This window comes from Lepidothrix coronata, unplaced genomic scaffold (genome assembly GCF_001604755.1).
Source record: "Lepidothrix coronata isolate B3197 unplaced genomic scaffold, Lepidothrix_coronata-1.0 Scaffold5, whole genome shotgun sequence".
Classification (NCBI taxonomy): Eukaryota; Metazoa; Chordata; class Aves; order Passeriformes; family Pipridae; genus Lepidothrix; species Lepidothrix coronata.
In genome coordinates this window covers 11,826,618-11,849,360 of record NW_016690185.1, presented here as the reverse complement: position 1 = coordinate 11,849,360, position 22,743 = coordinate 11,826,618, and the positions used below count along the sequence as shown (strand labels likewise).

Genomic DNA, 22,743 nt, shown 5'->3' with positions numbered 1-22,743 from the left:
TTTTTCTTACAGCCTACAATTGTACAGAACCAAACACTAGTGTTTAGAATTAATAATGAATTATATTAAGACAAACATCATGATACTTTCACAAGTAGTAGGAGACTATCCAGTGCAATAATTCTATACCTCTGTACTAGAGAAGGTAATAAACATTCAAATGGTTTTTAGATTCAAAGAATCACAGAATATGCTGAGTTGGAAGGGACCCACAAGGATCATAGAGTCCAACTCTTAGCCCTGCACAGGATAAGTCACTCAGGGACAAAAAGATTTTTCCACGAACTAAGATGCATTAATGATTTAAAAAAATAAAATAAAAACAAAACCACACACAACACAAAACCAAAACAAAACCTCTACTGTAATACTGGAATTTTTGAACAGTGATGTCATCTATACAAATACCATAGCTCTCAACAACAGCAGGGACAGAGTGGAAAAACAAATTCACTAAGCTATAAGTGACAAAAAATTCATTATCCTGTCTCAAAGCTGTTTATCAAAAAGGTGTGAGCAAGAAAATCTTATGCGTGTCCTAACCACAGAGCTGAACTTTATCCTGACTTGGTCCTCAGGTAGTATGGTCCAGATACACAATTTCTCCAGTTTGAAGAGCAACAGGAAACAGTTAGTGAAAAGAAATTACCACAAAGCCTTAGTTAATGCACAACCCAAGAGCAATGCCACCTTAGTCAATTTTGATCTTTCCACATATGGAACTACTTTTGCTATTGTTATGGAAGGTCACACACACAGAACCGCACACAGAATCAATTAGGTTGGAAAGGACCTCTGAGATCATTGAGTCCAACCCACCATGTCAACTAGACCATGGCACTAAGTGTCATGTCCAGTCTTTCCTTAAACACCTCCAGGGACAGTGACTTCCCTGGAGTGACTTCCACCTCCCTGTGCAGTCCATCCCATGTTTAATCATCCTTTCTGTGAAGAAATTCTTCTAAATGTCCAAATGAAACTTCCCCTGGTGCAGCTTAAGACTATGTCCTCTCATCCTGTCATTGATCCAAAGTCCAGATGCTATGTAAGTCCAGAAAAGAGCTGACACTATAAAATACCTGTAAGTGTCAGTAGACATTAAGCTAGAACAACAGATAAGACAACACCTACCGTGAGGTTTCTGACAATGCCTTCATAATTAACTGGAAGAATCATAGGTAAGTATTAGTCACCTAAGTCAAAAAAAATCAGATGTAAAATGAAAGCATTCCCATCACATAATATAATTGGCTTAGTTTCAAAAAATTCCTGGGCATAAGAAACTTTTTTTCCAGAATGAAAACCACATAGAGCAAAATAATCACTAAACTGTCAAAGTATTGCTTTCATGAAATTTTAGTTCCTCCTCTCTTCTCTTTGCTTACTTATTTACAGCTTCAAATGTTAAACTATATTAGTTAAACTTTAATTAATACTATCAGTTACGTGTTAAACTATATGTAAATGTTAAACTATATTAGCCACAGAATATTAGAAGAATAATCTAAGAAGTAAGTTTGTACAGAAGAGGCAATTAAATGCTATGTTAATCAAGATGGATTTTTCCTATTTGCTAATAAACTTATAAAGAAAAGGAAACAAATGCAACTATCAGGACAGCAGCTTCATCTGGCAAGCATCCTTAGAAAGACAGCCAAGTGCAAGCTGGCTAAGATTCAGATGCTTACACTCAAGCCAAAAGAGACCATTCCATCATGTAGTTCGACATTTTGTATAACACAGGCCCACTACATTTCACACAGTTACTCTGTCCCGAGTCTGATACCCAATGCTTGACTAAAATACATAAAGCATTACCCTGGCAAGAGAACCATTTATAATTCCTGCAGAGATATATGCAGTGCTACAAAGACAGCTACACTACTTCATTAAAACAGTGCACATGTCAAAAGCAGGAAATAAGTATTTGATTCCCACATTCTCTGATTAAACATTTAAAGCAGTTTAGAATAGCATTAAGCAATGAAGTAAACAGGACTTAAAATCACTGTGGTTGAGACCTACAAGTTCTAAAGAGGACAGGGAACAATAATCTAGACAGAAAAAAAAGAAACACTCCAACAACATAAAGGAAACTTGCATTCAAAATTCATAAGTATCAAACATTGCAGGCATTAAACAATCATCTAAAATGAGTCTGCTTAACTAATCAAAGTTTAAAATTTTTAAGCATTCATTGATTTTCACTCAGTTTTATTATCTTATTTATGTTTATTTGCAGTTTACTCAACTGCTGTCAGGACATTGGGCCATTTTTTTAATAACTATGAAACATAATATTCAAAATAATATGCAAGTTATGGTAATAATCTAACATTCCTTTATGACAGAAATATTGCAAATTTATACACACACTAGCAAATCAGGAAATGAGGTGAGACATGAGGAGAGGATTTTTGGACTGTCTTGAGCATCAATGATCTTATTCAAAGGAATGGCATTCACAAGGCAGGAGGTATTTGCAGTTGGTCACTCTGCAGTGCCAACTGCAGTTGGCAGCTCATAAAAGCAACCTGTAGGATTCAAATACACTTTCAGACTTGAAAAGTCAAATGGTCTTTAAAAACACAGGTGCACTACCCAGTATTTCCTCTTCATCGTTACTCAGGTTGACCCTAGCTGGCATTCACTCAAGTTTACTCATGGAATATGTGGAGCTTAAGTTTGTATTTATAAAGTACAAAAAACATATAACCAAATAACAAAAGTTAGTTTAGCAACTACATACAAGAGAAATACTCATCTGGAACATTATTAGGTCTTAGGCGAGCTGCAGGACCAGGTACAACTATGAAATCTTGAACATTGTCCAGATAGTTGTTCAGATATGCTGTTTTTCTGCAACTCCCTGCTTCCATCCCTGTAAAAGGAAATAAATTTTATTTTAAAGTGGCAATATTGATGTAGAGCAGCCTTGCTATGGAGACAGGTAACTTCAGCTGTAAAAGTGAGAAATGTAATTTCTCTGCACTCTTTATCAGCAATCCCAAGACATCTGATCCAAGATGCACGTAGAAGAAAAAAAATTACACATGGACAAACACAATCAATTCTTTCCTCAGCTGAGAAAGACTCTCCAATTGAATAAATGTACAATTTTTCTTCTCTGAAGGGAAAAGAAATCTTACAAGCCTAACAACAGAAGCAAGGGTCAGACCAAATATTAATTTAGCTGAGTATCCAACCTAATAGCGTTCAGTAACATCTAAAGAAACACCCAATAAGTACAGCATTATGGACTGGTCTTTCTCCCAGTGTCCTTTATCAATTTCCAGAAGCCAAAGGGACTTCGAGTTGCATATTGCATTTGAACTCTTACTTTTAATAATTTTTGACAGGTTTACCCTCCATTAATTTCATAGATACTTTTTAAACCTGTACAGATACTTGGTTTGCATCATTCCCTGTGGCAATGAGTTTTGCAAGTCAGTTTTGTGTTGCATGAAAGTGTGCTTATATTTTGTTTGTCAGAAGAAGACATAGAAAAAAATTGGTAAAATACCTAGCTTATAGAAATAATTCCAGATATACAGAAAAGCTATTACAGAAATAAAGTTCTGTATTCACAGCCTTCTAACAATGGATGAGGGAACTGACAAATGAAAGCAAGATATGGCTTGTATTTTTGGTTCTTCAGCAATCTTCAAACTGTAGCTGTGTAGTGTAGTTAAAAGACAGAATAAAATGAAATCTACTTTTTACAGTTCAATTTTTTTATTCTATTTCTTTTATCGTCTGGTAATGGTCACAAAAAGAAAATACAAAAACTATTTAATCCCCCCCAATATTCTCCACTTCTTCACCCCCTAAAATAATCTGATTCTCACATTGGTTCTCTCTTATATCATCTTGTTAATATAAAACATATTTTATAGGTATTAGTTGCTTTGTTAATCTTATCAGAAACATGCAAGTATAAACTCAGAATATTACTTTATAAAAACAATTCTTCGAAAGTTCTGATATATTTCATAAAATCAAATTTACCATGATCTGATACAAAAATAATATTCAGGCATTTATGCAAGTTCATTTGCTTTAGACCATCCATCAGCATCCCTACTATGTTGTCCACTCTTTGTAATGCTGTAATGACCTGCAGAACAAAAATAGGAATGTAAAATAAGTGTTAAAAATACTCTTAAATATAGCTAAATAAAAATGAGAGCCTGAAGACTGCCTATCACCTGCACTGTTCAGAGTTGCCTCCATCTACAGAAGACTGGTTATATCTACACTATACAGGTCTTAATCCAATTTTTTGTGCACCCCACACTGTACTATGACACAGCTACGTATTTTTATGTGTTATTTCAGTTGCAGATGCTTTAAAAAAAAAAGAAAAAGGAAAAAACAAAACAAACGAACAAAAACCCCCAAAAACAAACCAACCAACCAACCAAAAAACCAAGCAAAGAAAACCAAACCAACCAGTGACAGGGGTTTTAAAGCATGAAATTGAGGATGCTTGTTGCATTACAAGGGTCACAACCAAGGCCAACAGGGAATGAACAAGGGTGCAGATACTGATGTGCTGAATAGAATAGAGGAAGCCAAACCTGTAGCACTCTTCCTCAAAATGTCTGTTGGGAGAAACCTTAGAGCAAACTGTCCTTGAAATTGTGCTCCAAGACTAATCTTTTCAAACTAGTTTAAAGAAACTGAAAAAGCCAAAGAATGAGCTACCACTGTAGTACTGTTTGTGACCAGGTTCTGGTGTCCAAGCTCACTTGCATAGATACAGCACTGGAGCTACTTTTGAATACTTGTTAAGTACAAAAAAAAATATTTTAAAATGAGGTAGATGTTACCTCATTGAACTACTCGTATAAACTGTCTTGCTTTGTGCAAACAAAGATGAGATGCTCTTGTAGAGACTACATATAAATCCTCAGGATCTTGCTCTCCAGAGCATTCCTGACATACAGAATTTTAAATCCCCTTATTAACCAAAGAAAAAATTGCCAATTTAAATGTGTCCCCTATACTGCAATTCCAGTTGTGTCTGCTGCTTCCTTACATGAAGAGTAACCACGCACAGCTCAAGAGAAATTGGCAAGAGCTTCTTACTATTGTCACCACTGAAGTTAAATACCCAGTTATAATGCCCAAACTTCCTGACCATTCAAGATGGGAGAATTTTACAAAGTTCCTGAATTTCCAAGAACTTTTTTCTTTGCATTTTTTCACTTTGGTTTGTTAAAAAGTAAAGCTATTTAGTACTTTTGAAAACAGTAGCGGTCCCAAAAACTTCTTATTTATACAATAAATCATAGACTGTGATGGGGTGAATGTTCCTTTTATCTGCCTCTTTCAGAAAAGGCATAAAGTATAACTGCAGGGAGATAAGACCACTATTCATCTAACCTTGGTACAGGGACTGAGTGGAAATGAATGACAATTATAACATGAATACTGAACCATCAAAACACACACATTGCTATGAAAACCTCTGTTCTTGCTAAGTTGAAAGTATACAAATTTTATGTCCCTATTACTCCCTTCCACCAAAAATCAACCCAAACCATTAGTAGAAGCAGATAAAACAACATACAAGACATACTCAAACATGTTTTGGTAATTTAAAAATTATCAAAATAAAGAAAATAAAAACTAGACTTACTAAACAGGCTGTTTATTATACACTTTATATCAATGTTAATTATGGATGGGCTGTCTATTCATCATTTTTTTTCCTAATAAACATTCTTCATATAATCTTGGTTAATATAACATGAAGTATGGAAATTATAGAGTCAGAGCAAAGCTTCAAATTAAAAAAAAAATTAAACTACAAAACTACTTACTCCACTGCTTACTGGTCCAAACTTATGGCCCGAGGAATCTGGTTCTTCTAAATACAGAGTGTAAAAGTGTGGTCTATATCAAACAGTACCAAAAATGTAATATTTTACATACATGTTGAGACAGTTTGAAGAGATTATATTTAAACAATGGAGATAATATATTGGAAAGAACGCTGTCATTCAGAGGAAAAACACATTAAAGGGAAATAGAGAAATGCAATTTCATAGAAAAAGCTTTCAGTTATAGAAACAGGCATTAAATAATATTTTAACATTATTAGAATCATGGATAAGATATTCCACTCTAACAGGAACTTACACTTGCCATTGTATACCTACCTTTCATCTTCAGGTAACTGCAGCCAGCGAAGGACAGTTACCACTCTTTCTTCAAAAGGGATTGAGCTGTATCAGAATAATACAATATCAACCAACCATGTATTTCCAAGAGCTAAAAACTTTTAGCCATACATTACAAAAAGTCAGTGTATTTTAGCAGAAAAAAAAGTGAATTCATTAAGGGCTATTTAGCAGGATGCAAATTTATCTATGCTAATTGCCTGTGACTCTACAGGCCTGATCTAAAGCTCAAGTGAATATAGTCCCCATTGATTGCAATACAATTAGAGTAAAGCTCTCAGTACTACTTGAGTTTATTATACAAAGTGGATAATTGGCTTCGAGGTGCAAAGTCACATGCAGGTTTTCATTCCTGCAAAATGTCATTTCATAACATTTTTTTATGTTATGAAAAAGCTTTGGTTTAAGGGCGGGGTTAGAGGTTTTTTTATGTTTGAACAGGTTGAATACAAGTTCTCATACTATGTCACAAAGTAGATCCTCTACATCAATTACTAAAGCAGACCAAAAATAAGCACATTGACCTTTTAAAAATATGAGGCATCCATAAAATTAGTATTCAGCTACATAACACAAATTCAAGTAACAATGTAGAAGTTCCTAGTGAAAAAACATAGGTAACAAGACAAGAATCAAAATTTCCATCCTATATGAAGGATGTAGGAAGAGAAAATGGTCCTAGGAAGATAGAAATAAAAAGTCTGATTTCTTGGGCAAGATTTGAGATTATTAAATAACTGGTGATAAACCATTTCATTAAGCAGAAAATGTTCAACTGTAGTGAAGAGCAATCACTGACTAACATATGACTGCCTTAATGTGCAATATTTTCAAAAATTGCAATTAAAATAATTTTAAATTGGAATAGTTTATCACAGTCAATAGTAAAACTTCAGTGTTCCTGGACAGTGTTCATGGACCTGATCCATTCACTGTATGAAGAGTTTGGATTGAAATACTCTACACACTCAAAAAAGGTTTTTATAAATACCTTTAAAACATTTGCTAAGGAATGAAAAGATTATTAGACAAAGACTCTGCATTATACTGAAACAAAGTTAATTGGATTCTAGCTTTTTTTTTTCCATGTTGCACACAACTGTTTAGAAAGCAGGAAAAAAAAAATTATGCTTTCTCTGGCATCTGTCCCATTATAATAGTTAAAATCAAATATTCACCCGAGACACAGGCATACATACCTATTGTATTTTTCATATAGACTTGGAAACGTTCCATTAACTGCTACGTCTGACCCAGGCCAAAAGAATGTACCCGCTTTCAGACCCTGGTACACAGCTGTCAGCCAAATCTGCAGCAGAACATTTGCTGTCATTAGTGCAGGTCACTGAATTAGCTGAGTAGCTGACAGACCCCACTGCCACCCTCACTAACTCTGCACACTTTAGCAAGACCAAAAACTAAAACTTTTAAGTGGAACACTCCAGTCAATCTTGCAGGTCACCACTATCTGCAGCCCAGATACACTTTGTAGCCTGATTCCTTATTGCAGGCACTCACATCCCTTCTGCTGCTACACCAGGGGAAGCCAGGGCAGGAATAGGAACCATTAGTAGAATGCAATGGTAGACCCATGGCTGAACACCAGGAAGGTGTTCTTGTGTCTCAAGAACAGTGACACAAGAAGGGGTAGGAATATTCCAAAGACCTACATCCCACATACTCTTGACATATGGAAGCAACACTGTGGTCAGTTCTTCTGGTTTTACTGCTGATCACATGATTTGCAGATTTATGCCTTCCGCGTATTTTCTGCCTGACTCACATCGCTCTCTTCTCAGTAGCCTGCAAAGTCTACAACAGCATGTTCTTTCCTCAAGAATCAAAAAAAAAAAAAAAAAAACAAACAAACCCAAAACCCACAAACAACCCAGTTTTCCCCACATTAGTAAATAGCTGCATCTGGTCCCTTGCTATTCTTCAGGCTAGAGCTCACCCAAACTTTTCCATGCCACTTCATTTTGATGGCAGTCTCAGCAGTTTTGCATAGGTGTATGATTGAACCGAGACAATTTCTTTTAAAACCACATCTTTAGACTTAGCAGTAATTTATTCAGAGCATAAACCTTTAGTAATGATTCTTAATACTAAAACTAACTGGTCTGTCAATTTTCTCAGAGAAGCTAAGTGCAAGCCCACTCATATTAAAATCAGAACAAGATCTGGTATGTCTATTAGTTACTTCAAGCGTTCCTTCTCCTTTGGAAAAATTCCATTTAAGTTCAACAAAATCTGTTACATTGTGTTTCATTTGTTATTTTGCAGCTCTAGTATGGCAATCCTAATCATGCTGAGTAACACTTCTTGGCTGACTTAGAAGTACCCTCTGTACTCTTTCAACATCACTATGCATTCAAGTGATATTAAGTAACATAGCAGGCTTATGTACATTCTCAGAAGAGTATTAATACTTACAGGCTGCCCTTGGTACCACTGTGGATTAAACTTCTCCTTACTTTTAAGGGTGAAGGATGCATTTCTTTTGGGGTCATACATCTTGTTATCAATTATACCATGAGATTCAGGATACAGCCCCTGTAATTGAGAGTATACCTTGTTGCAATGTTATAAAGAAAAAGAACCTTCTGGCTGCATAAACACGTCTTTTAGACAAGTATATCCATGGAATACTCTATATGTGACTTTTACTCCACCAGTACCTCAAGACCCAAATTTTACAGCATCATGTGCCATGGTTTCCAAGCCCTACCTTCCAATTCTTAATTGTTTCTCAGTGAGACAAAAAGAAAAATAGGGTAGCAATTTCTTCTGGGATCAAATTGAAAGATATCTTATGAGTTCACACATTTGTTGTATCTTTAGTACCAAAGACAAAGCAACTACCTATGCTGGACCTCCATTGCATGAGCAAAAGCTCTAGCTGGGATATCTGTTGCAGGGAAGGAAGTGCTCAGGGGCATCAGTTCTTGGGTAGCATAAAGAAACCTTGTGCTCTGCCTTTAAGCACACTAGCTCCTTTTTACATTTATAAAGGATAAAACACCAACACCATTAGGACCCTGCTACTTTTCACAAGAATAGGAAGTTGAGACAAAGCTCTGTACTGTATACCTCACATGGCTGCAGGGCATGCTTAATGCCTCTTAGTTGTATATTCAGTCATGGAGATTTTCAAGAATTGCACAATTAAGCATCTCATTCCTGAACCTCACTTAGCGAGTTCTCCTCACTTAGCGAGTGTCCTGACAAACTAGAGAGACAAGACAGGAGGTGCAGATCCTAGTACTTGATTGAATTTTAGTTCTGGCATGACAAAATCAATAAGGAGCTCCTCGATTCCAACCCTGTGTTTGGTGTTAAAAACCTCCATTTTAGTTTTTCTTTCCATATGCAGGAGGTGATAAATTTGCAAGATCAGTTCTGTTACATTTCTATGCAGTCTTGGGTACAGCCCATCACAGACAGAGTCAACAGCAGTATGATGCTCAAATCTCTCATTTCATACTCTACTTCGCATCATGCTACCTTAAAGAAGTGGAATAAGGCTGGCAATATAAAGGAGTCAGGCTGTTCCCACTCCAAGAGAGTGAGCTGCAATTTAGTGGAAATATTTACACAAATAAGGAGTTATAAAGTCATGTGATGTTCCACTGTATGGGAATTCTCACAGCTACCCTTCGAAGGATTGGATTTACTTACATTAGATCTGGCCACTTAGCTGTAGTGTTATATGACTTAATCTAAATTACATAAAGAATATAATATATACACTTTCCTATTCTGAAGGGAAATACTATTATTTTAATAATCCATCAAAAATATACTACTCCCTTGGAGACAACTTGATAGTGAACCATCTATTCAGTGTGGAAACATATAATATACAGGAACTCTTACTGTGACAATGGAGTAATGGTTGGGAAAGGTTTTGGAAGGGTACACTGGTCTCATACTGGAAGTGTATGTTCCACATTTCTCTAGAGGAAGGAAGAAAGAAAATCAGCAACATTACAGAAATAAAAATCTTGCAAGTTTCTCTCATGAAGACATAGTCCTATTAAAAAAAAAAAAAAAAAAACACAACACATGTTTCCAGAAAGTTTTTGTTCTTCAAAATTGTGGGCTTAATTTTTCTTCCCACCTTCATTTACAAGCTGACTAAATAGCTATTAACACAAATTTTATATATTCCTAATCACTGACTGCAGTGGTCACATGAGCAAAACCTACAGTCTTTGTGAAAAGCATGCATAGATAAGAATGAATAATCAAAGAAATCAAACCCTTCCATGTTGCCCTGGTATGCAGTAAGTTCAGTCTGCAGCTTGAGACCAACTTCACCCTGGATGCTCCCAGAGATTAAGTGGCCACTGGCACAGTCGTGTCCTAGCTCTCTCAGTCATCTGTCAAATTACAGGTTACAAAATTATTTTGTAGTCTCATTTTTTGTTTGCGGGGCTTTTAAAATATAAAAATAAGCTTGTATTTTAGAATGAAATTCAAAGCTTTCTTTATCTTGATATAAAACCATATGGTTTAAAAGAGATTAGTGTACTGTATTTGTCAGTACGAGGAGTCATAAACCAGGCCAAAGCAATTGAGAAAACCTTATTTAAGGGGCCTAAATTTCCACTGGCAAACGTATGGGCCCCAGTTTTCAGAAAGAAAAGAAAAAGAAAAAGCCTTCATTAACAACTTAAAAAACGCTATGTGATAACCCAAACTGCTTCAACAGAAGCTAAAGAACCAAAAGTAATGAGCCTATAGAAAGAACACCACTGGACCATCATCTTCACTATGACTATAGGTAATTATATATAATATAAATAAAATAGAAATGAAAGGCTTAATAACATAAAATGTGTTGCATCAAGGCACTTTGAACTCATTGAATTGAGGCTTTGATTACTTTTCAGTTGAAATAATCAATTTGAGCTAATCAAGAGAGAAAAAAGCCAGAAAAATAAATGTTCTCAAGTCCCATAGACATCCTCTCCCACATTTGCATTCTGTATAACAAATCATCACTTGTATCTTTTTTATTACTGCAACACACTTAACACATTTCAACCATTTCCAAGTCTGTTCTTGAGGTTGTTTTCCAAAACTGTAGTTTTTTGGTGGAGGTGGGTGGAGAGGTTGATTTTTTTTTTGTCTTTTTTAAAAGTAGGAGAAAAATACACTTAGAAAATTTTTGCCGAAAATCCTAGGGGTTTTTTGCTGGGATTTTCCATCTTTTTGGTTTGTTGCCTTAGTTAAAGACAATTTAATACAAAAAGATGATTTATCTTAAACTTGCAATATCATAGCATAGAAGCATGTGAAAATGTCTTCTCTAAACACCATATGACACAGTAAGGCTATGCCTGGGTTCACACCTCAGTGACACCAGTTTTCATTGATGAAACTATTTTTCTCATACCAAAGAATATCTGCCTTATCTGAGTATTTCACCCATCACTTTATGATGACGGGGAAAAGGAGAAAGCTGAAAATCCTGCAGTATACTCTGTTGTAAAAGTCTTCTAGCACATTGCCAAAAAATGCTGCAGAGTAATTTAGAAATGTTAACATAATGCAGAAATATTTCCTCCCAGATTATTCCTAATTTTGTTGTCTCTAAAACATGTATTACTAGACATTCTGATATTAGAATCCTTTAAAAATCATCACAAACTCTATAGTTCTGGAGAAGTGAAGTGACTTTGATGAAGATAGTAAGATATTTGTATTTCTTAGTGGTCAGAATTTATCACAGATTCAGTATAAAGAAAAATACAAGATTATTACAGAAGTCAATGAGAGAAGTCGCACTGTAGCCTATCCAGACCAAAGAATGAAGAAACTTTACACACAGAAGTGGATATCACAGACTAGAAGTCCCACAGATGCTTTGTGGCACTGCTATCTTTTATCTCGGGCAGAGCTATAATAATTTGTAATAGCCAGCTTCTCCTAGCACTGCCCAAGAAGACTTCTCCAGTTTAATTTTTTTATAACTGCATCTAATGAAAACTTTTCAAATGCCTTATTTTATGCTAACAGGGAACAAAATAAGTAAAAAAACCCCATCCTCAAATACATCTGTGAATTGTTATCCTCTGGAACATATCAAGTGGTGACAACCACTGTATAAAAAAGCAAGTATTTTTACTCACTTATTTTTAGTCAAACTGAAACCAGGCACCCCAGGTAGTAATTTATGAAGTCAAGAAAATTGGCATATTTTTCAGACAAGAAATACCATCAGTTCTTTACAGACCACAGCCAAAACAGAAACAGGAAAAGTAACTAAAGTTACTTAGGCCTACATAACTAAGACACTACAAAAGTTAGGGAATAAACATGTACTGGTGAGGTTCTCATTTCTTCTGGAAATGTTTGTTAAATGAAGTTTTCCTTGGATTCATCACATTTCTACTAGCCCTTCTATATCATCTGCTCTTAATCTCTTTTTTCTCTGTCTTCTTTTTCAAATATAATTAAATGCTTTCTACCTTGCTTTCCATTTTCCAAGCCATTCCACCTAAATATGAGATTATATACATTATAGAGTAAAAAGGGTCTATTTCTATTTTGAAGAAATAAAGTAAGTTCACAGCAAAAAACATCCACCTCCAAAATATAACAAGGCTACCTAATAATTTAGAAGATTTCACCAAAATCCAAAGGGTCCTTTCCTCATGCCCTCTCTCTTTCTGCCCTTACACTCTCTCACACCTCAAGTCCTCTGTGTGTGGTTGTTATTTAGGACAACTACTTCCATATTCATGGAAGAAAAGTGAGGATTTTAAAGAGTAAGCATAGCTGCATCTATGGATTTTTCAGGTAAGACATCATAATATTTCTTAGACAAATAAACTACTCACGTAATTTGCTAATAACAGGGAGAAGTCCACCCCAAGTCTGCAAATATTCTGCTCTGAAGCCATCCAATGAAAATAATAACACTGGAGACTTGGTAAATCTGAACAAACAGAAATTAAATATTAAAAGACAGACTCTGAGAAATAATTTCCTATCACTTATTTCAAGAAAGTTTCCCCCAAATAGTTGGAATGTTCATTATGGGGCTATAAACCAGACCAAGGAAGTAAGTTGTCCTAAGCAGTAAGGTTTGCAGGCTGGCACAGTGGTGACCAGACAAGCTGTCTGGTCTCTCTGCTTGCAGGCTGGCATAGGAGTCCTACCCAAAGACATTGAGGAATGCAGTAGGGTACGTATAGAGAAGTCATGACAAGGTTTGATTTCAAACACACCCATAACATGAGATGCTCAGGTAATCCATCTGGTGGGTTATATACTCCTTATCTTGAAATCAGTCCCACTGGAGCAACGCTCAGCCCCTTCAACCCCACTTTCCCACCCCAAGGTAAGAGCAGGGAAAGAAATAAGGTAGTGGGAAGCCTTATTTTACAATAAAATTTCCTTTATTCACTTTACTTCTGAACACCTTGTAATCCAGTTGAAAAAAAAGGAGGATTTATATATATATATAACACAAAACTGTAAGCAAGTCTAATGTACAGGGTATTTAAAATCAGCAATTATAAATACACATTTTTCCTTTCATCTTATAAAGATTATTCAACCAAGAAGAATTTGCTTACTGTACCAGAAGTACTACCCATCTCCAAACTCAACGTGGCCCTGTGACTGGAAACACTGTAACAGTATTTCTGTCTGGAACTTGACAGATAAATTCAGAAACTGATTTCACTGGAACAAGCTAAAATAAAATCTGCCTTTCCAGTCTCCACAGGACCTATGTTTTCCAGTCTTAACTTGTTCCCAGCTTCAGCCGTGTTCAAACAATTTCTCTCCAACTGTAAGTACTAAAACATTGCCTCACAGACAGGAATAGTCATCAGTAACTTCTTTCTTGAAGAAAACATACCCTAGGTTTGACCTATAGATATGAGGACACGAGGCATTAAAAAAACCAAACCAAAAACGAAAAAACCCCACAGCGGTGCAACAATAACTACTGAAAACATAGATTCCCATAAAAGAAGTTAATATATTTTACGTGTCAATTGCATGTTTCCTTTTTATGTTTGCAAATGGTAAAATGAATATTTTAACTTTGTTGCACTTTAGTTTCCGAAAATAAAACAGTGATGATAGAAGACAAATATTATTTATAAAGTGTTAACAATTTCTTTCGTGTAGTACTCCACAAAAAATCCAAGCAGTCATTTACAAGGGAAACATCTATAAGCCTTATGTCCATTAAACAAATGTGACTATATTAAGCTAAAGATTAGTCAGGCAACCAAAACATGTCTATCTTAAGAAAATTTTAATCGACAATTTTTAATCAACAGTTCAGCCAAAAGGATTTCGTTACTCAGAACCATTACATAGCCTGCCCTACACTCCAGACAGAACAAAACATTTAGTTGCATTTCTAAGATGCATGTTTGTATCCTGGTTTTTAATTTATATGGCACATTTAGCATCATCTTCTGAAAATCTAGTAGGGGTAACTAGGTGGGAACAAGAAATGAATGATTTTCAGACCAAGACTAAAGCCCTTTGGCAGAACAGAGTAGGGAAACATTATGTATTACATTTGCCCAATATTACAAGTATTTTTTGCACAAAAGTTTCTGATGTCTGCACCTTTTGCAAACACCTTCTCCATGCCCCCTCTTGCCCAATAAATTGATTCACTCAAATGCAGAGGTCTAAAAATCTTCACTACAAAGTTCCCTGAAATAGAAGATGAACTTTGAGGCAAAGATTGTTCAATATTACTTACCAACAAGACTAACTTAAAAAAAAAAAAAAAAGCCCAAACAGAAAACCCCACCAAATTTAAAACAACTCCTTAGAAAGGGACTTTACGCAACTCTTTCTGGTTTGGCATTTACAAGTAAACCAACTGTTAAATACATGTTTTGGTTGTCTGCAAATCTAGCTACTCACCCCTTCGCACATGTAAAATTAAATTTGGCAAAATAGACCATTGCCACAACGAGGTGGTTGGCCATTTCACTTCTTGTATACTCTACACATGCCAAAACTCATATAGTTAGTGACCTCCCTGGTGCTCAGGGAAGCAAAGCGTGACATACCGTGATAAACTGCACTCTTTGGAACAGCTCCAGTAAAATGCCCAGACAAACTGACATGAGCTCAATTCCAAGGTATATCAGCAATCTCCATGGCTTTTTTCTGTCAGTAGCCAAGACTGCACTTGCTACTTCAGAAATGCACTGCCATGAGCAAGCAGATCTGGGAGGCTCAAGTTTTGGTCCTGCCAGTGATTCATTCTGGCTGTGTCCAAATGGTATGACAAGCATGTTTAACAGCTCCTGGATAAATAGGTACACCACAGTCACATCCTGACTCCAAACTGAAGGAAATGCAGTAGCAATTATCCCCTCCTATAAACCTGCTTCTGTGGAAACACAATGCAGGCAACACAGGCTTACTGTGGTCTAGTAAGCTGGATGATCAAGAGCCCAGAACCACGGAACACTTTGCCAATCTGACCTGCCTCATTGCAGGCGGGTTAGGCCATAATTAAAAGAAAGAAGAAAAAAAAAAAGAAAACAGAAAAATAAAGGAAAGAAAGTCCCCTTGAAAAGCTTAACATACTATACAGAAAACTTCCTATCCCACACACATACTCATACATTACAGCCTATATACAGCCATAAAGCATAGAAAGAAAAGCTTTCTTTTTCACTAAACGTAGACAAAGCCTCAACAGGAGGCACAATAGCATCGTAAAATATAAAGAGAGATCAGCAAAGATGAAAGGAATCACCTGTTCTTCCAGCTCAGTGAAGACAGAACAAACAGTAATAAGCTTAAAGTACAGCAAAAGACACAAGGACAAAAAGACAGGAAAAAGTTATCAGTAAAGCAACCTACCTAAGCATTAGGGTAAACTGCTTAAATAGGTTTGAATTCTCAGAGTATTATTTTACTCCTAGAACAGTGGGAAGGACTAGATCACTCCTGAGATCTCACAGTTCATTAATTTTATAACCCTATTTAATAACATAGAACCTACTCTTGGAAAGACTTAGGTGTGTACTTAATTTTAAGCAGTAGATCACTCCTGAGATCTCACAGCTCATTAACTTTATAACTCTATTAAATAACATAGAACCTCATCTTGGAAAGACTTAGGTGTGTACTTAATTTTAAGCAGTTGACAAATCTCATTGAAGTCAGTGGGACTTCTCAGATTAAGCACCTCATTGAACACTGCATCATGTTTTGTCTATTCTGCACTACAAGAACAAACACAGCTAAAATGAAAGCAGAATAAAACCAGCCATTTGAACCCACAAAACATGCTGTATTAATATGCACAGAATTGGAACTGATATCCTGAGGTCTCAAAATGAGCACTGCACTAAAGTCACCTGCCTTCCTGCCTACCGCACCATAGGAAGAAGTGGATTGTTTACAGAGCTGTTAGTTTTGGGAGAGGCTTGTGTGCTAATAGTTCGAGATGAGCCTTCAGTCAACACTTTGACCACACATCACCCTTTCCTGGGCTGGGTCTTATTGCAACATTTTGGGTTTGCCAGGATTAAAACAATTTTAGTAGAGTAACTATGTAACTCTTTCATACACTGAACAGAAGAAAAAAAAAAAAAACAAGTTAACCAACTGGAGCTGCTCTATTACATTTGCGTCATTGACTTTGACTGTGGACCTTTAGAAGGCTCTTGCTTGTTTACCAACCTTTCAGGGGCAAGACTTCCTAACCTTGTATTAGGGAAATCAGCATCCTAGAGTCAGTTCCCAGCATGCAGTCCCAAATGGTTCCTGAGCTCAGAACAAGAGTTAATGACAAAAGCTTCAAGAATCACCTGGCTATCACCTTTCTACATAAGGGGTTGCTGGGGACTTGGACTACAAGCTGGACAGAAGCTCCATTTTCTGTCCTGGTGAAGGTTGTGAAGTGTTAGCATTTGTTTACTGCTCTGAATCAGAATGAAGAGTACTCAACTGGTACAAAATATTTCAAGAGGAAATGTACTTTGACAGTATTATAACTCCAGTGAATAAATACAGTATTATTTAAATATCTTAAGTAAAAAAAGTAGTGATATAACAAAATAAGATGTTTTTACTTCACTAGAAATATCCCCAGCACAGCATAATTTCAAAATGAAAATAGGTCTGATTTTTTGATACTTGTCAGTCAAGAACACAATTTAATTCAACTTATCCCACCACATATCTACCAGCTATTTACCAGTAGAGCACATTTCAAGCAAGAACATTTAAGTCACTTCTATAAATAGTTTAGACATACAACCATAGTTTGTAGTTAACTTCAGCTATTGAGTTAATTTAAAGATCCTACAGCAAAAGCAGTACAAGAAATACAGGGGTTTTTTTCCTGCCTGGGAGTTTTGCTGTATTATTTGAGCCTGAGTGCTGATGCCATAAACCACAAGTCATTCCTCGCACAGTTTATACATAAATTGCAGGAGCAGGAGCAGGTCCACTGTGGAGCTGAGCCAGAGAATACAAGGATCCCATGGCATTTTACACCTTTTAAAGAAAGTAGTTCAGACAGCTTGCAAGTAATGCTGTCCCACTGCTGGTGAAACTGGAACAGCAACCTGTGCACATTTTGCAGCTCCAAGGCTGTAAAATGCAAGCTAGTGAAGAGGTCTTTCGAAGTGACCAGGGAGGGAGGCAGTCTTAGGAGCCTGAGATTGCTGGATGGGTCCCAAAATATTTGGGATAGTGGGTACTGGAGCACATGTAGGTCAACAATAAGGTTGGTAGCACAGAAAAGTTGCCCAGACCACACATATGTGTGAGAGACAGGAGCATTGAGGAATAAGCATGTCTTACAAGTCAAGTAAGTGCTGGGATACACGAGTGTTGCTGGAATAGAGCAATTTGATCTGTTAGTAAGCACACCAAATGCTGGTTGAACAGGTGTCCTTCTGTCTGGCAGCTGCTCTTACTGTACGTATGAAAGGCAAGTAGATCCCAGGAAGGCACAGCAGCGAAAATAATCACAAAAATGAAATGCAAGCAAAGAGCAGAGCTATGCAAATATACAATTTCCTCACCCTTTTGGACACTGAGGTTCAGTAATGTCCTCACACTCTTCTTCAACCCAGCTTGCCTCTCCTTAAAACAAATGAGTGCAATTTATTTTTTAAGACAGTACATTCTTACTGATAAATGTAAGATTTTTTTCATTTTACTGTGTGCTTTTAAAGTCCTTACTCCTTTCATACAACTACGGGTACATATGAAAGATATAGGAATTTGTTGGGAATATTTACCTTTACAAACAGCTTGATAATTGACACAGCAATCTTTGTTTTCCACACAGTCATCTGAACAGGAACAATGATATTCTGGTCGCCTCTTTTCTCCACACCTGAATTTATTACATGTCCATATGTGGGCTAAAAAACAGATGAGAGAGAAGGACAGCACAGTGACTTACACAATGTTGTAAGTGCAGAACTAATAAACCAAGTGTAAAGTTAGGTCTCAAATGTCTACTCACTGAAAAACAGCCTTGAGTTCTCATTCATGCATAGTGTTGCAAACTTTGGCACTTTGGAAAATAGAAACACCCTGTCTGAGTTCAAGAAGCATTTGGACAATGCTTTCAGGCACACAGTGTGATTCTTGGAGTGTCCTGTGCAGGGCCAGGAGTTGGACTCGATGATCTTGACGGGTCCCTTCCAATTCAGCATATTCTATGATACTATGATTTTGTTATCAGTTGTAAACACAAGTAGATCCTTTACATTCAGTGAGGGTAAGCATGAATGAATTTACCAGTTGAGTGAATATTTATGTGAAGCTCTTAACAGAGACATGGAAGGCAAATCTAAATGTTTGAACAGAGGACACTCAAGGTTTTTTCATACATTTTCATACATGACTAGCAATTAGAAATCCCTAAAAGCACTGTCAGAGGTTAATCTCACTTTCAGGATACTGAACTTAAGTAACTCCACTAATATCAATAGATCTTTACTTCTGTGAGAGAGGGAGAAGAATCTATTATGATTCTAGTTACATGATACTACTGGGAAATAAGAATTTGATTCTCCACTGATGTTAAGGCTAATTTTTAAAAAAAACAACATAAATCAATTCATTCCCATTCTTAGAGCTAAGATAGACTCTCCAGTTTGTTTTTAAAGAATTTTTTTAACGGAGGGAAAATGATGTAATTAAACAGACAGCAGAGTAAACTCTATGTAACTATATATACATACAAATATATATACATATATCTCAACTATATATGCAACTTTATATATATAAACAAAAAGCTTTAGGCAAATGAGATGACCTTTCAATAGCAGTCAGTTGAAGCAGGGATTTGTGCCTAGTTTAATCATTTGGTTTTCAAAGTATACATTGGAATTCTAAATTTACCACTGTTGTCTCACCCAGAAATTAATGAAATACATGTAAAGAGGAGCAAGAAGAAAAATAGTTACCTGAAAAGAATGTTGCATTTGAAGCATCAAGGCAAAATCAAAGTAGAGAAAACAGTCAAGTTTTGCCCTTAGTGTTCTACCTGCACTAACAACTTCCCCTGTAAAATTTCTCTGAGGTATTTTTCAAACCTTTGCCTATCTGACCTTTTCTTTCTGGCAAATCATGACAACTGCTACTCATTTTGCAATCCTTCTCCACCAGTGCAATCTGTTTTGTCATTCTGCCTTGATTCGTGCTCATGACCCTTGCTTCACACTCAAGCTGGGAAGTAACACGGCAAAGGGCCAGAATAGCTGGGTAAGGAGAGATGGCAGCTTTTACAGAGCTGCTCTGTCCTTTCCCTTTTTCACGCAGGCAATGACAGAAAAATACAATATGCGGAATGCACTTCTGTTCTGGGCTTGCCTGAGAATGTAGGAGTTGTCCCTGATGTCAGGGACAATGCAGGTCACTGTTCTCTTACCACCAGACAAAGAACAAAAAGCTGGCTAAGATCTCAAGTTGCAGTTATTCCTCCTCTTTCCAAGGGGGAAGGCAGCAGCACAGTCTGTTGTAGCCTCCCTCCTCACAGGAGAGCTATGGGAAAGCCATTATAGTGGTTATGTCAGTTCCTATGTAGTCCAGCTGGCTGAAATACAAGCTTTGTTTCTGTAAAACAGCAGCTGTACAAAGCCCTGATGTTTCCACAGGAGTCCCCAGTAACCCCATCACCACTGTAACTCCACTCAGGAATGCAATGGAAGGAGCACAAAGAGAGGGAGATCACTGGCATCAAAACCACTCTGCTGTTCAGTAGCCCCTCCTTTGCATTCACAGCCCATCTGAAAGAAATCCTGACCACAGCAGTATTCACATATGCTGAGGTGTCTCTTGTCACAGAACAGGAGAGATTGCTCCCACAATCATAACCTGGACTACCTTTTCATCCTTACCTGGTTGTATACATGTTTCCTGGTAATCTAAGCAGCAGTTTCCAAGCTTGACACAATCTTTATCACAACGGCAGCTTCCAAAGGTCCTTTCAAAGCAACGACCTTTGCAGGTTTTCACTGTAATATTGGATAGTGTTAGTGTCAGTGGCTGAGCCCAAATCAGTCAACATGCAAAAGAAATTAATACAGTCAGTTTGTGAGATGACACAGTTGGTCATTCCAAACTTACAGGATGGCTGCAAAAACAGTGACAGCCAAAGGAAAGTCTTGACCCAACTGAATATTTTCTCTTACTAAACAAAAATATTTTTCATCATATTGAACAAAGGGGTTTGTTCTGCTTTAACAAGAACATGGTGTTTCATTACTGGCAGAAACAAGTGAAACAAAAGACTACAATTCCCATTGTGACTGTCCTTGCCTGTCTGTCTCACCGGAATATTTGACTACAGTCATTCAGAACATGGAAGATCTGTTGAAGAATGTTTTCGCTGTGGGTGCCCTAGGCAATGAAATGCTTCTTCAGAGAACACTAATCTTCATTTTCATGTCTGACAGTTATAAATAATCAAACATTAATTAGAATCTAAACTGAATTGCCTATGCTTGCAACTCTCCCATGCCCTGGGGAGGAGGAACTGAAGAAGCCTCACTTCTGCATCCCACTGTACCATGAAGGTGCTATCTCAAGACACAAAAAGGGCTGTTCCAAAGCAGATACAAGAGATACAAACTTGAGTTGTATTGCTCACTTGTTTATTTTTTCTCCCCTTTTAATGTGAAAAAAAGACATAGCATTCTTCCACTAGACTAGAGTTGCTGGGGGCAGGGGAATTAAAAAAATAAAAAAAAAAAAACAGACCAGAAACTTGTCATGTGAAGCATTAACAAAACTTAAGCAGTTGGTCAGTCTGTCTAATCCTGTGCAATCACCAGAAAGGAGCGAGGTAAATTCTTCATCATCTGGCTCCTCAAGAATCTTAAGGTGTGTGATATTAGGAAAAGGAGATACTAATCAGCCAATGCTACAAAGCTGTAGTAAAATGAGAAAAATACTATATATATTCTGGTGGAAAATTAATAATCTGAATTTTAGTTAAAAATCATTGTTCAACAGATCAACTTTGAAATTATTCTTGATAGTTGTTCACAAAGCGAAGCTTGATTTCTTAAAAAAAAAAAAAAAAATCTTTCGTAACCTTCTACCTGAAGAAACTTCACCATCAAAAAAACTCACATATTTTTCAGGACAGAAAATAGACAGAGGAATTCCACAAGGAATGTTTTCAGGCTACAATTCTAACCAGTAAAAAAAATAACTTTTTTTCCCCCCCATAATTGTCTGGAAAAGATGAAAAACGAATGTTCCAGGACAACATGAAATACAAGTTGTTGGTTGGAGGTTTTTTTATGGTGAACTGAGAAAAGCCAGCCATGTGACGCCACCACAGTGACAGCTGGGATACATGGAAGCTGCCAGATCAGCCACCGAGTACCAGGATCAGTTTACTGCTCAAGTGAGTACACACAAATGTTGAGTACACCTGAGGTTTATTTTCTGATATATTCAGTACCCTCTAACTGATACTGCTTCAAGCAATGCATCCAATCCTCTTCTGCAGCAAGAAAAGGTGGCATTCTGGTAATACAAAAATTAATTTACAAAAAGAAAAAAAAAGCAAATATTAGTAAATAAAAGGCATATTAGTTACCATCTTTTGAACAGCTAGGCTTCAGGCCAAATATACATCCTAGGATTGTTGTTAACATGCAGACACAGAGTACCTGTGGGACAGGAAGGAAAAGAAAGTAATCTTAAATTACGACTGAATGGTTTTGAAATCCCTCATTTTCTCTATAATGTTAGACAATTGTACACAAATTTATAAACATGCAGATTAGGAGGCTGATTTCACAGTTTTCACCAGCAGTTTTCACTCCCACAAGTAGTTGTTATTTGCCATCAATTACTAGTGCGTGAATATGAATATTGTCACAACTGGGCCTATGTATATAATTTCTTATCAAACCATTTAACACAGATATGATGATATAGTTCTTTCTCATTTCTTTCTTGATTTCTTTTATATTATGTTTTCATGTTGATATACTTCTTTCTATATTTCTTACACATATACCCATATCGAAAACTTTTCTTGCTCCACTCTTTCCTTTCTCCT

The 22,743-nt window shown here is 36.5% G+C and overlaps 1 protein-coding gene across 6 annotated transcripts in view; it reads right to left on the bottom strand.

Moving 5' to 3' along the window:
• The window catches only part of LOC108504086 (ectonucleotide pyrophosphatase/phosphodiesterase family member 1-like), a 70,216-nt gene that overhangs the window by 30,625 nt on the left and 16,848 nt on the right, over positions 1 to 22,743 (bottom strand). For all 6 annotated transcript variants that reach the window (XR_001876992.1, XM_017828746.1, XM_017828717.1 and 3 more), the window contains 13 exons: positions 22,276 to 22,348; positions 20,564 to 20,680; positions 18,449 to 18,574; positions 18,230 to 18,290; positions 13,037 to 13,134; positions 10,065 to 10,144; positions 8,622 to 8,741; positions 7,388 to 7,497; positions 6,168 to 6,233; positions 5,829 to 5,901; positions 4,009 to 4,117; positions 2,750 to 2,881; positions 1,132 to 1,163 (listed from right to left, as the gene is read on the bottom strand). Coding sequence is in view for 5 of the 6 variants with exons in the window: in XM_017828746.1 (XP_017684235.1) it covers positions 1,132 to 1,163; positions 2,750 to 2,881; positions 4,009 to 4,117; positions 5,829 to 5,901; positions 6,168 to 6,233; positions 7,388 to 7,497; positions 8,622 to 8,741; positions 10,065 to 10,144; positions 13,037 to 13,134; positions 18,230 to 18,290; positions 18,449 to 18,574; positions 20,564 to 20,680; positions 22,276 to 22,348 (1,197 nt within the window). In the remaining variant the exon portion in view is untranslated. The remainder of the gene's footprint in view (positions 1 to 1,131; positions 1,164 to 2,749; positions 2,882 to 4,008; positions 4,118 to 5,828; positions 5,902 to 6,167; positions 6,234 to 7,387; positions 7,498 to 8,621; positions 8,742 to 10,064; positions 10,145 to 13,036; positions 13,135 to 18,229; positions 18,291 to 18,448; positions 18,575 to 20,563; positions 20,681 to 22,275; positions 22,349 to 22,743) is intronic.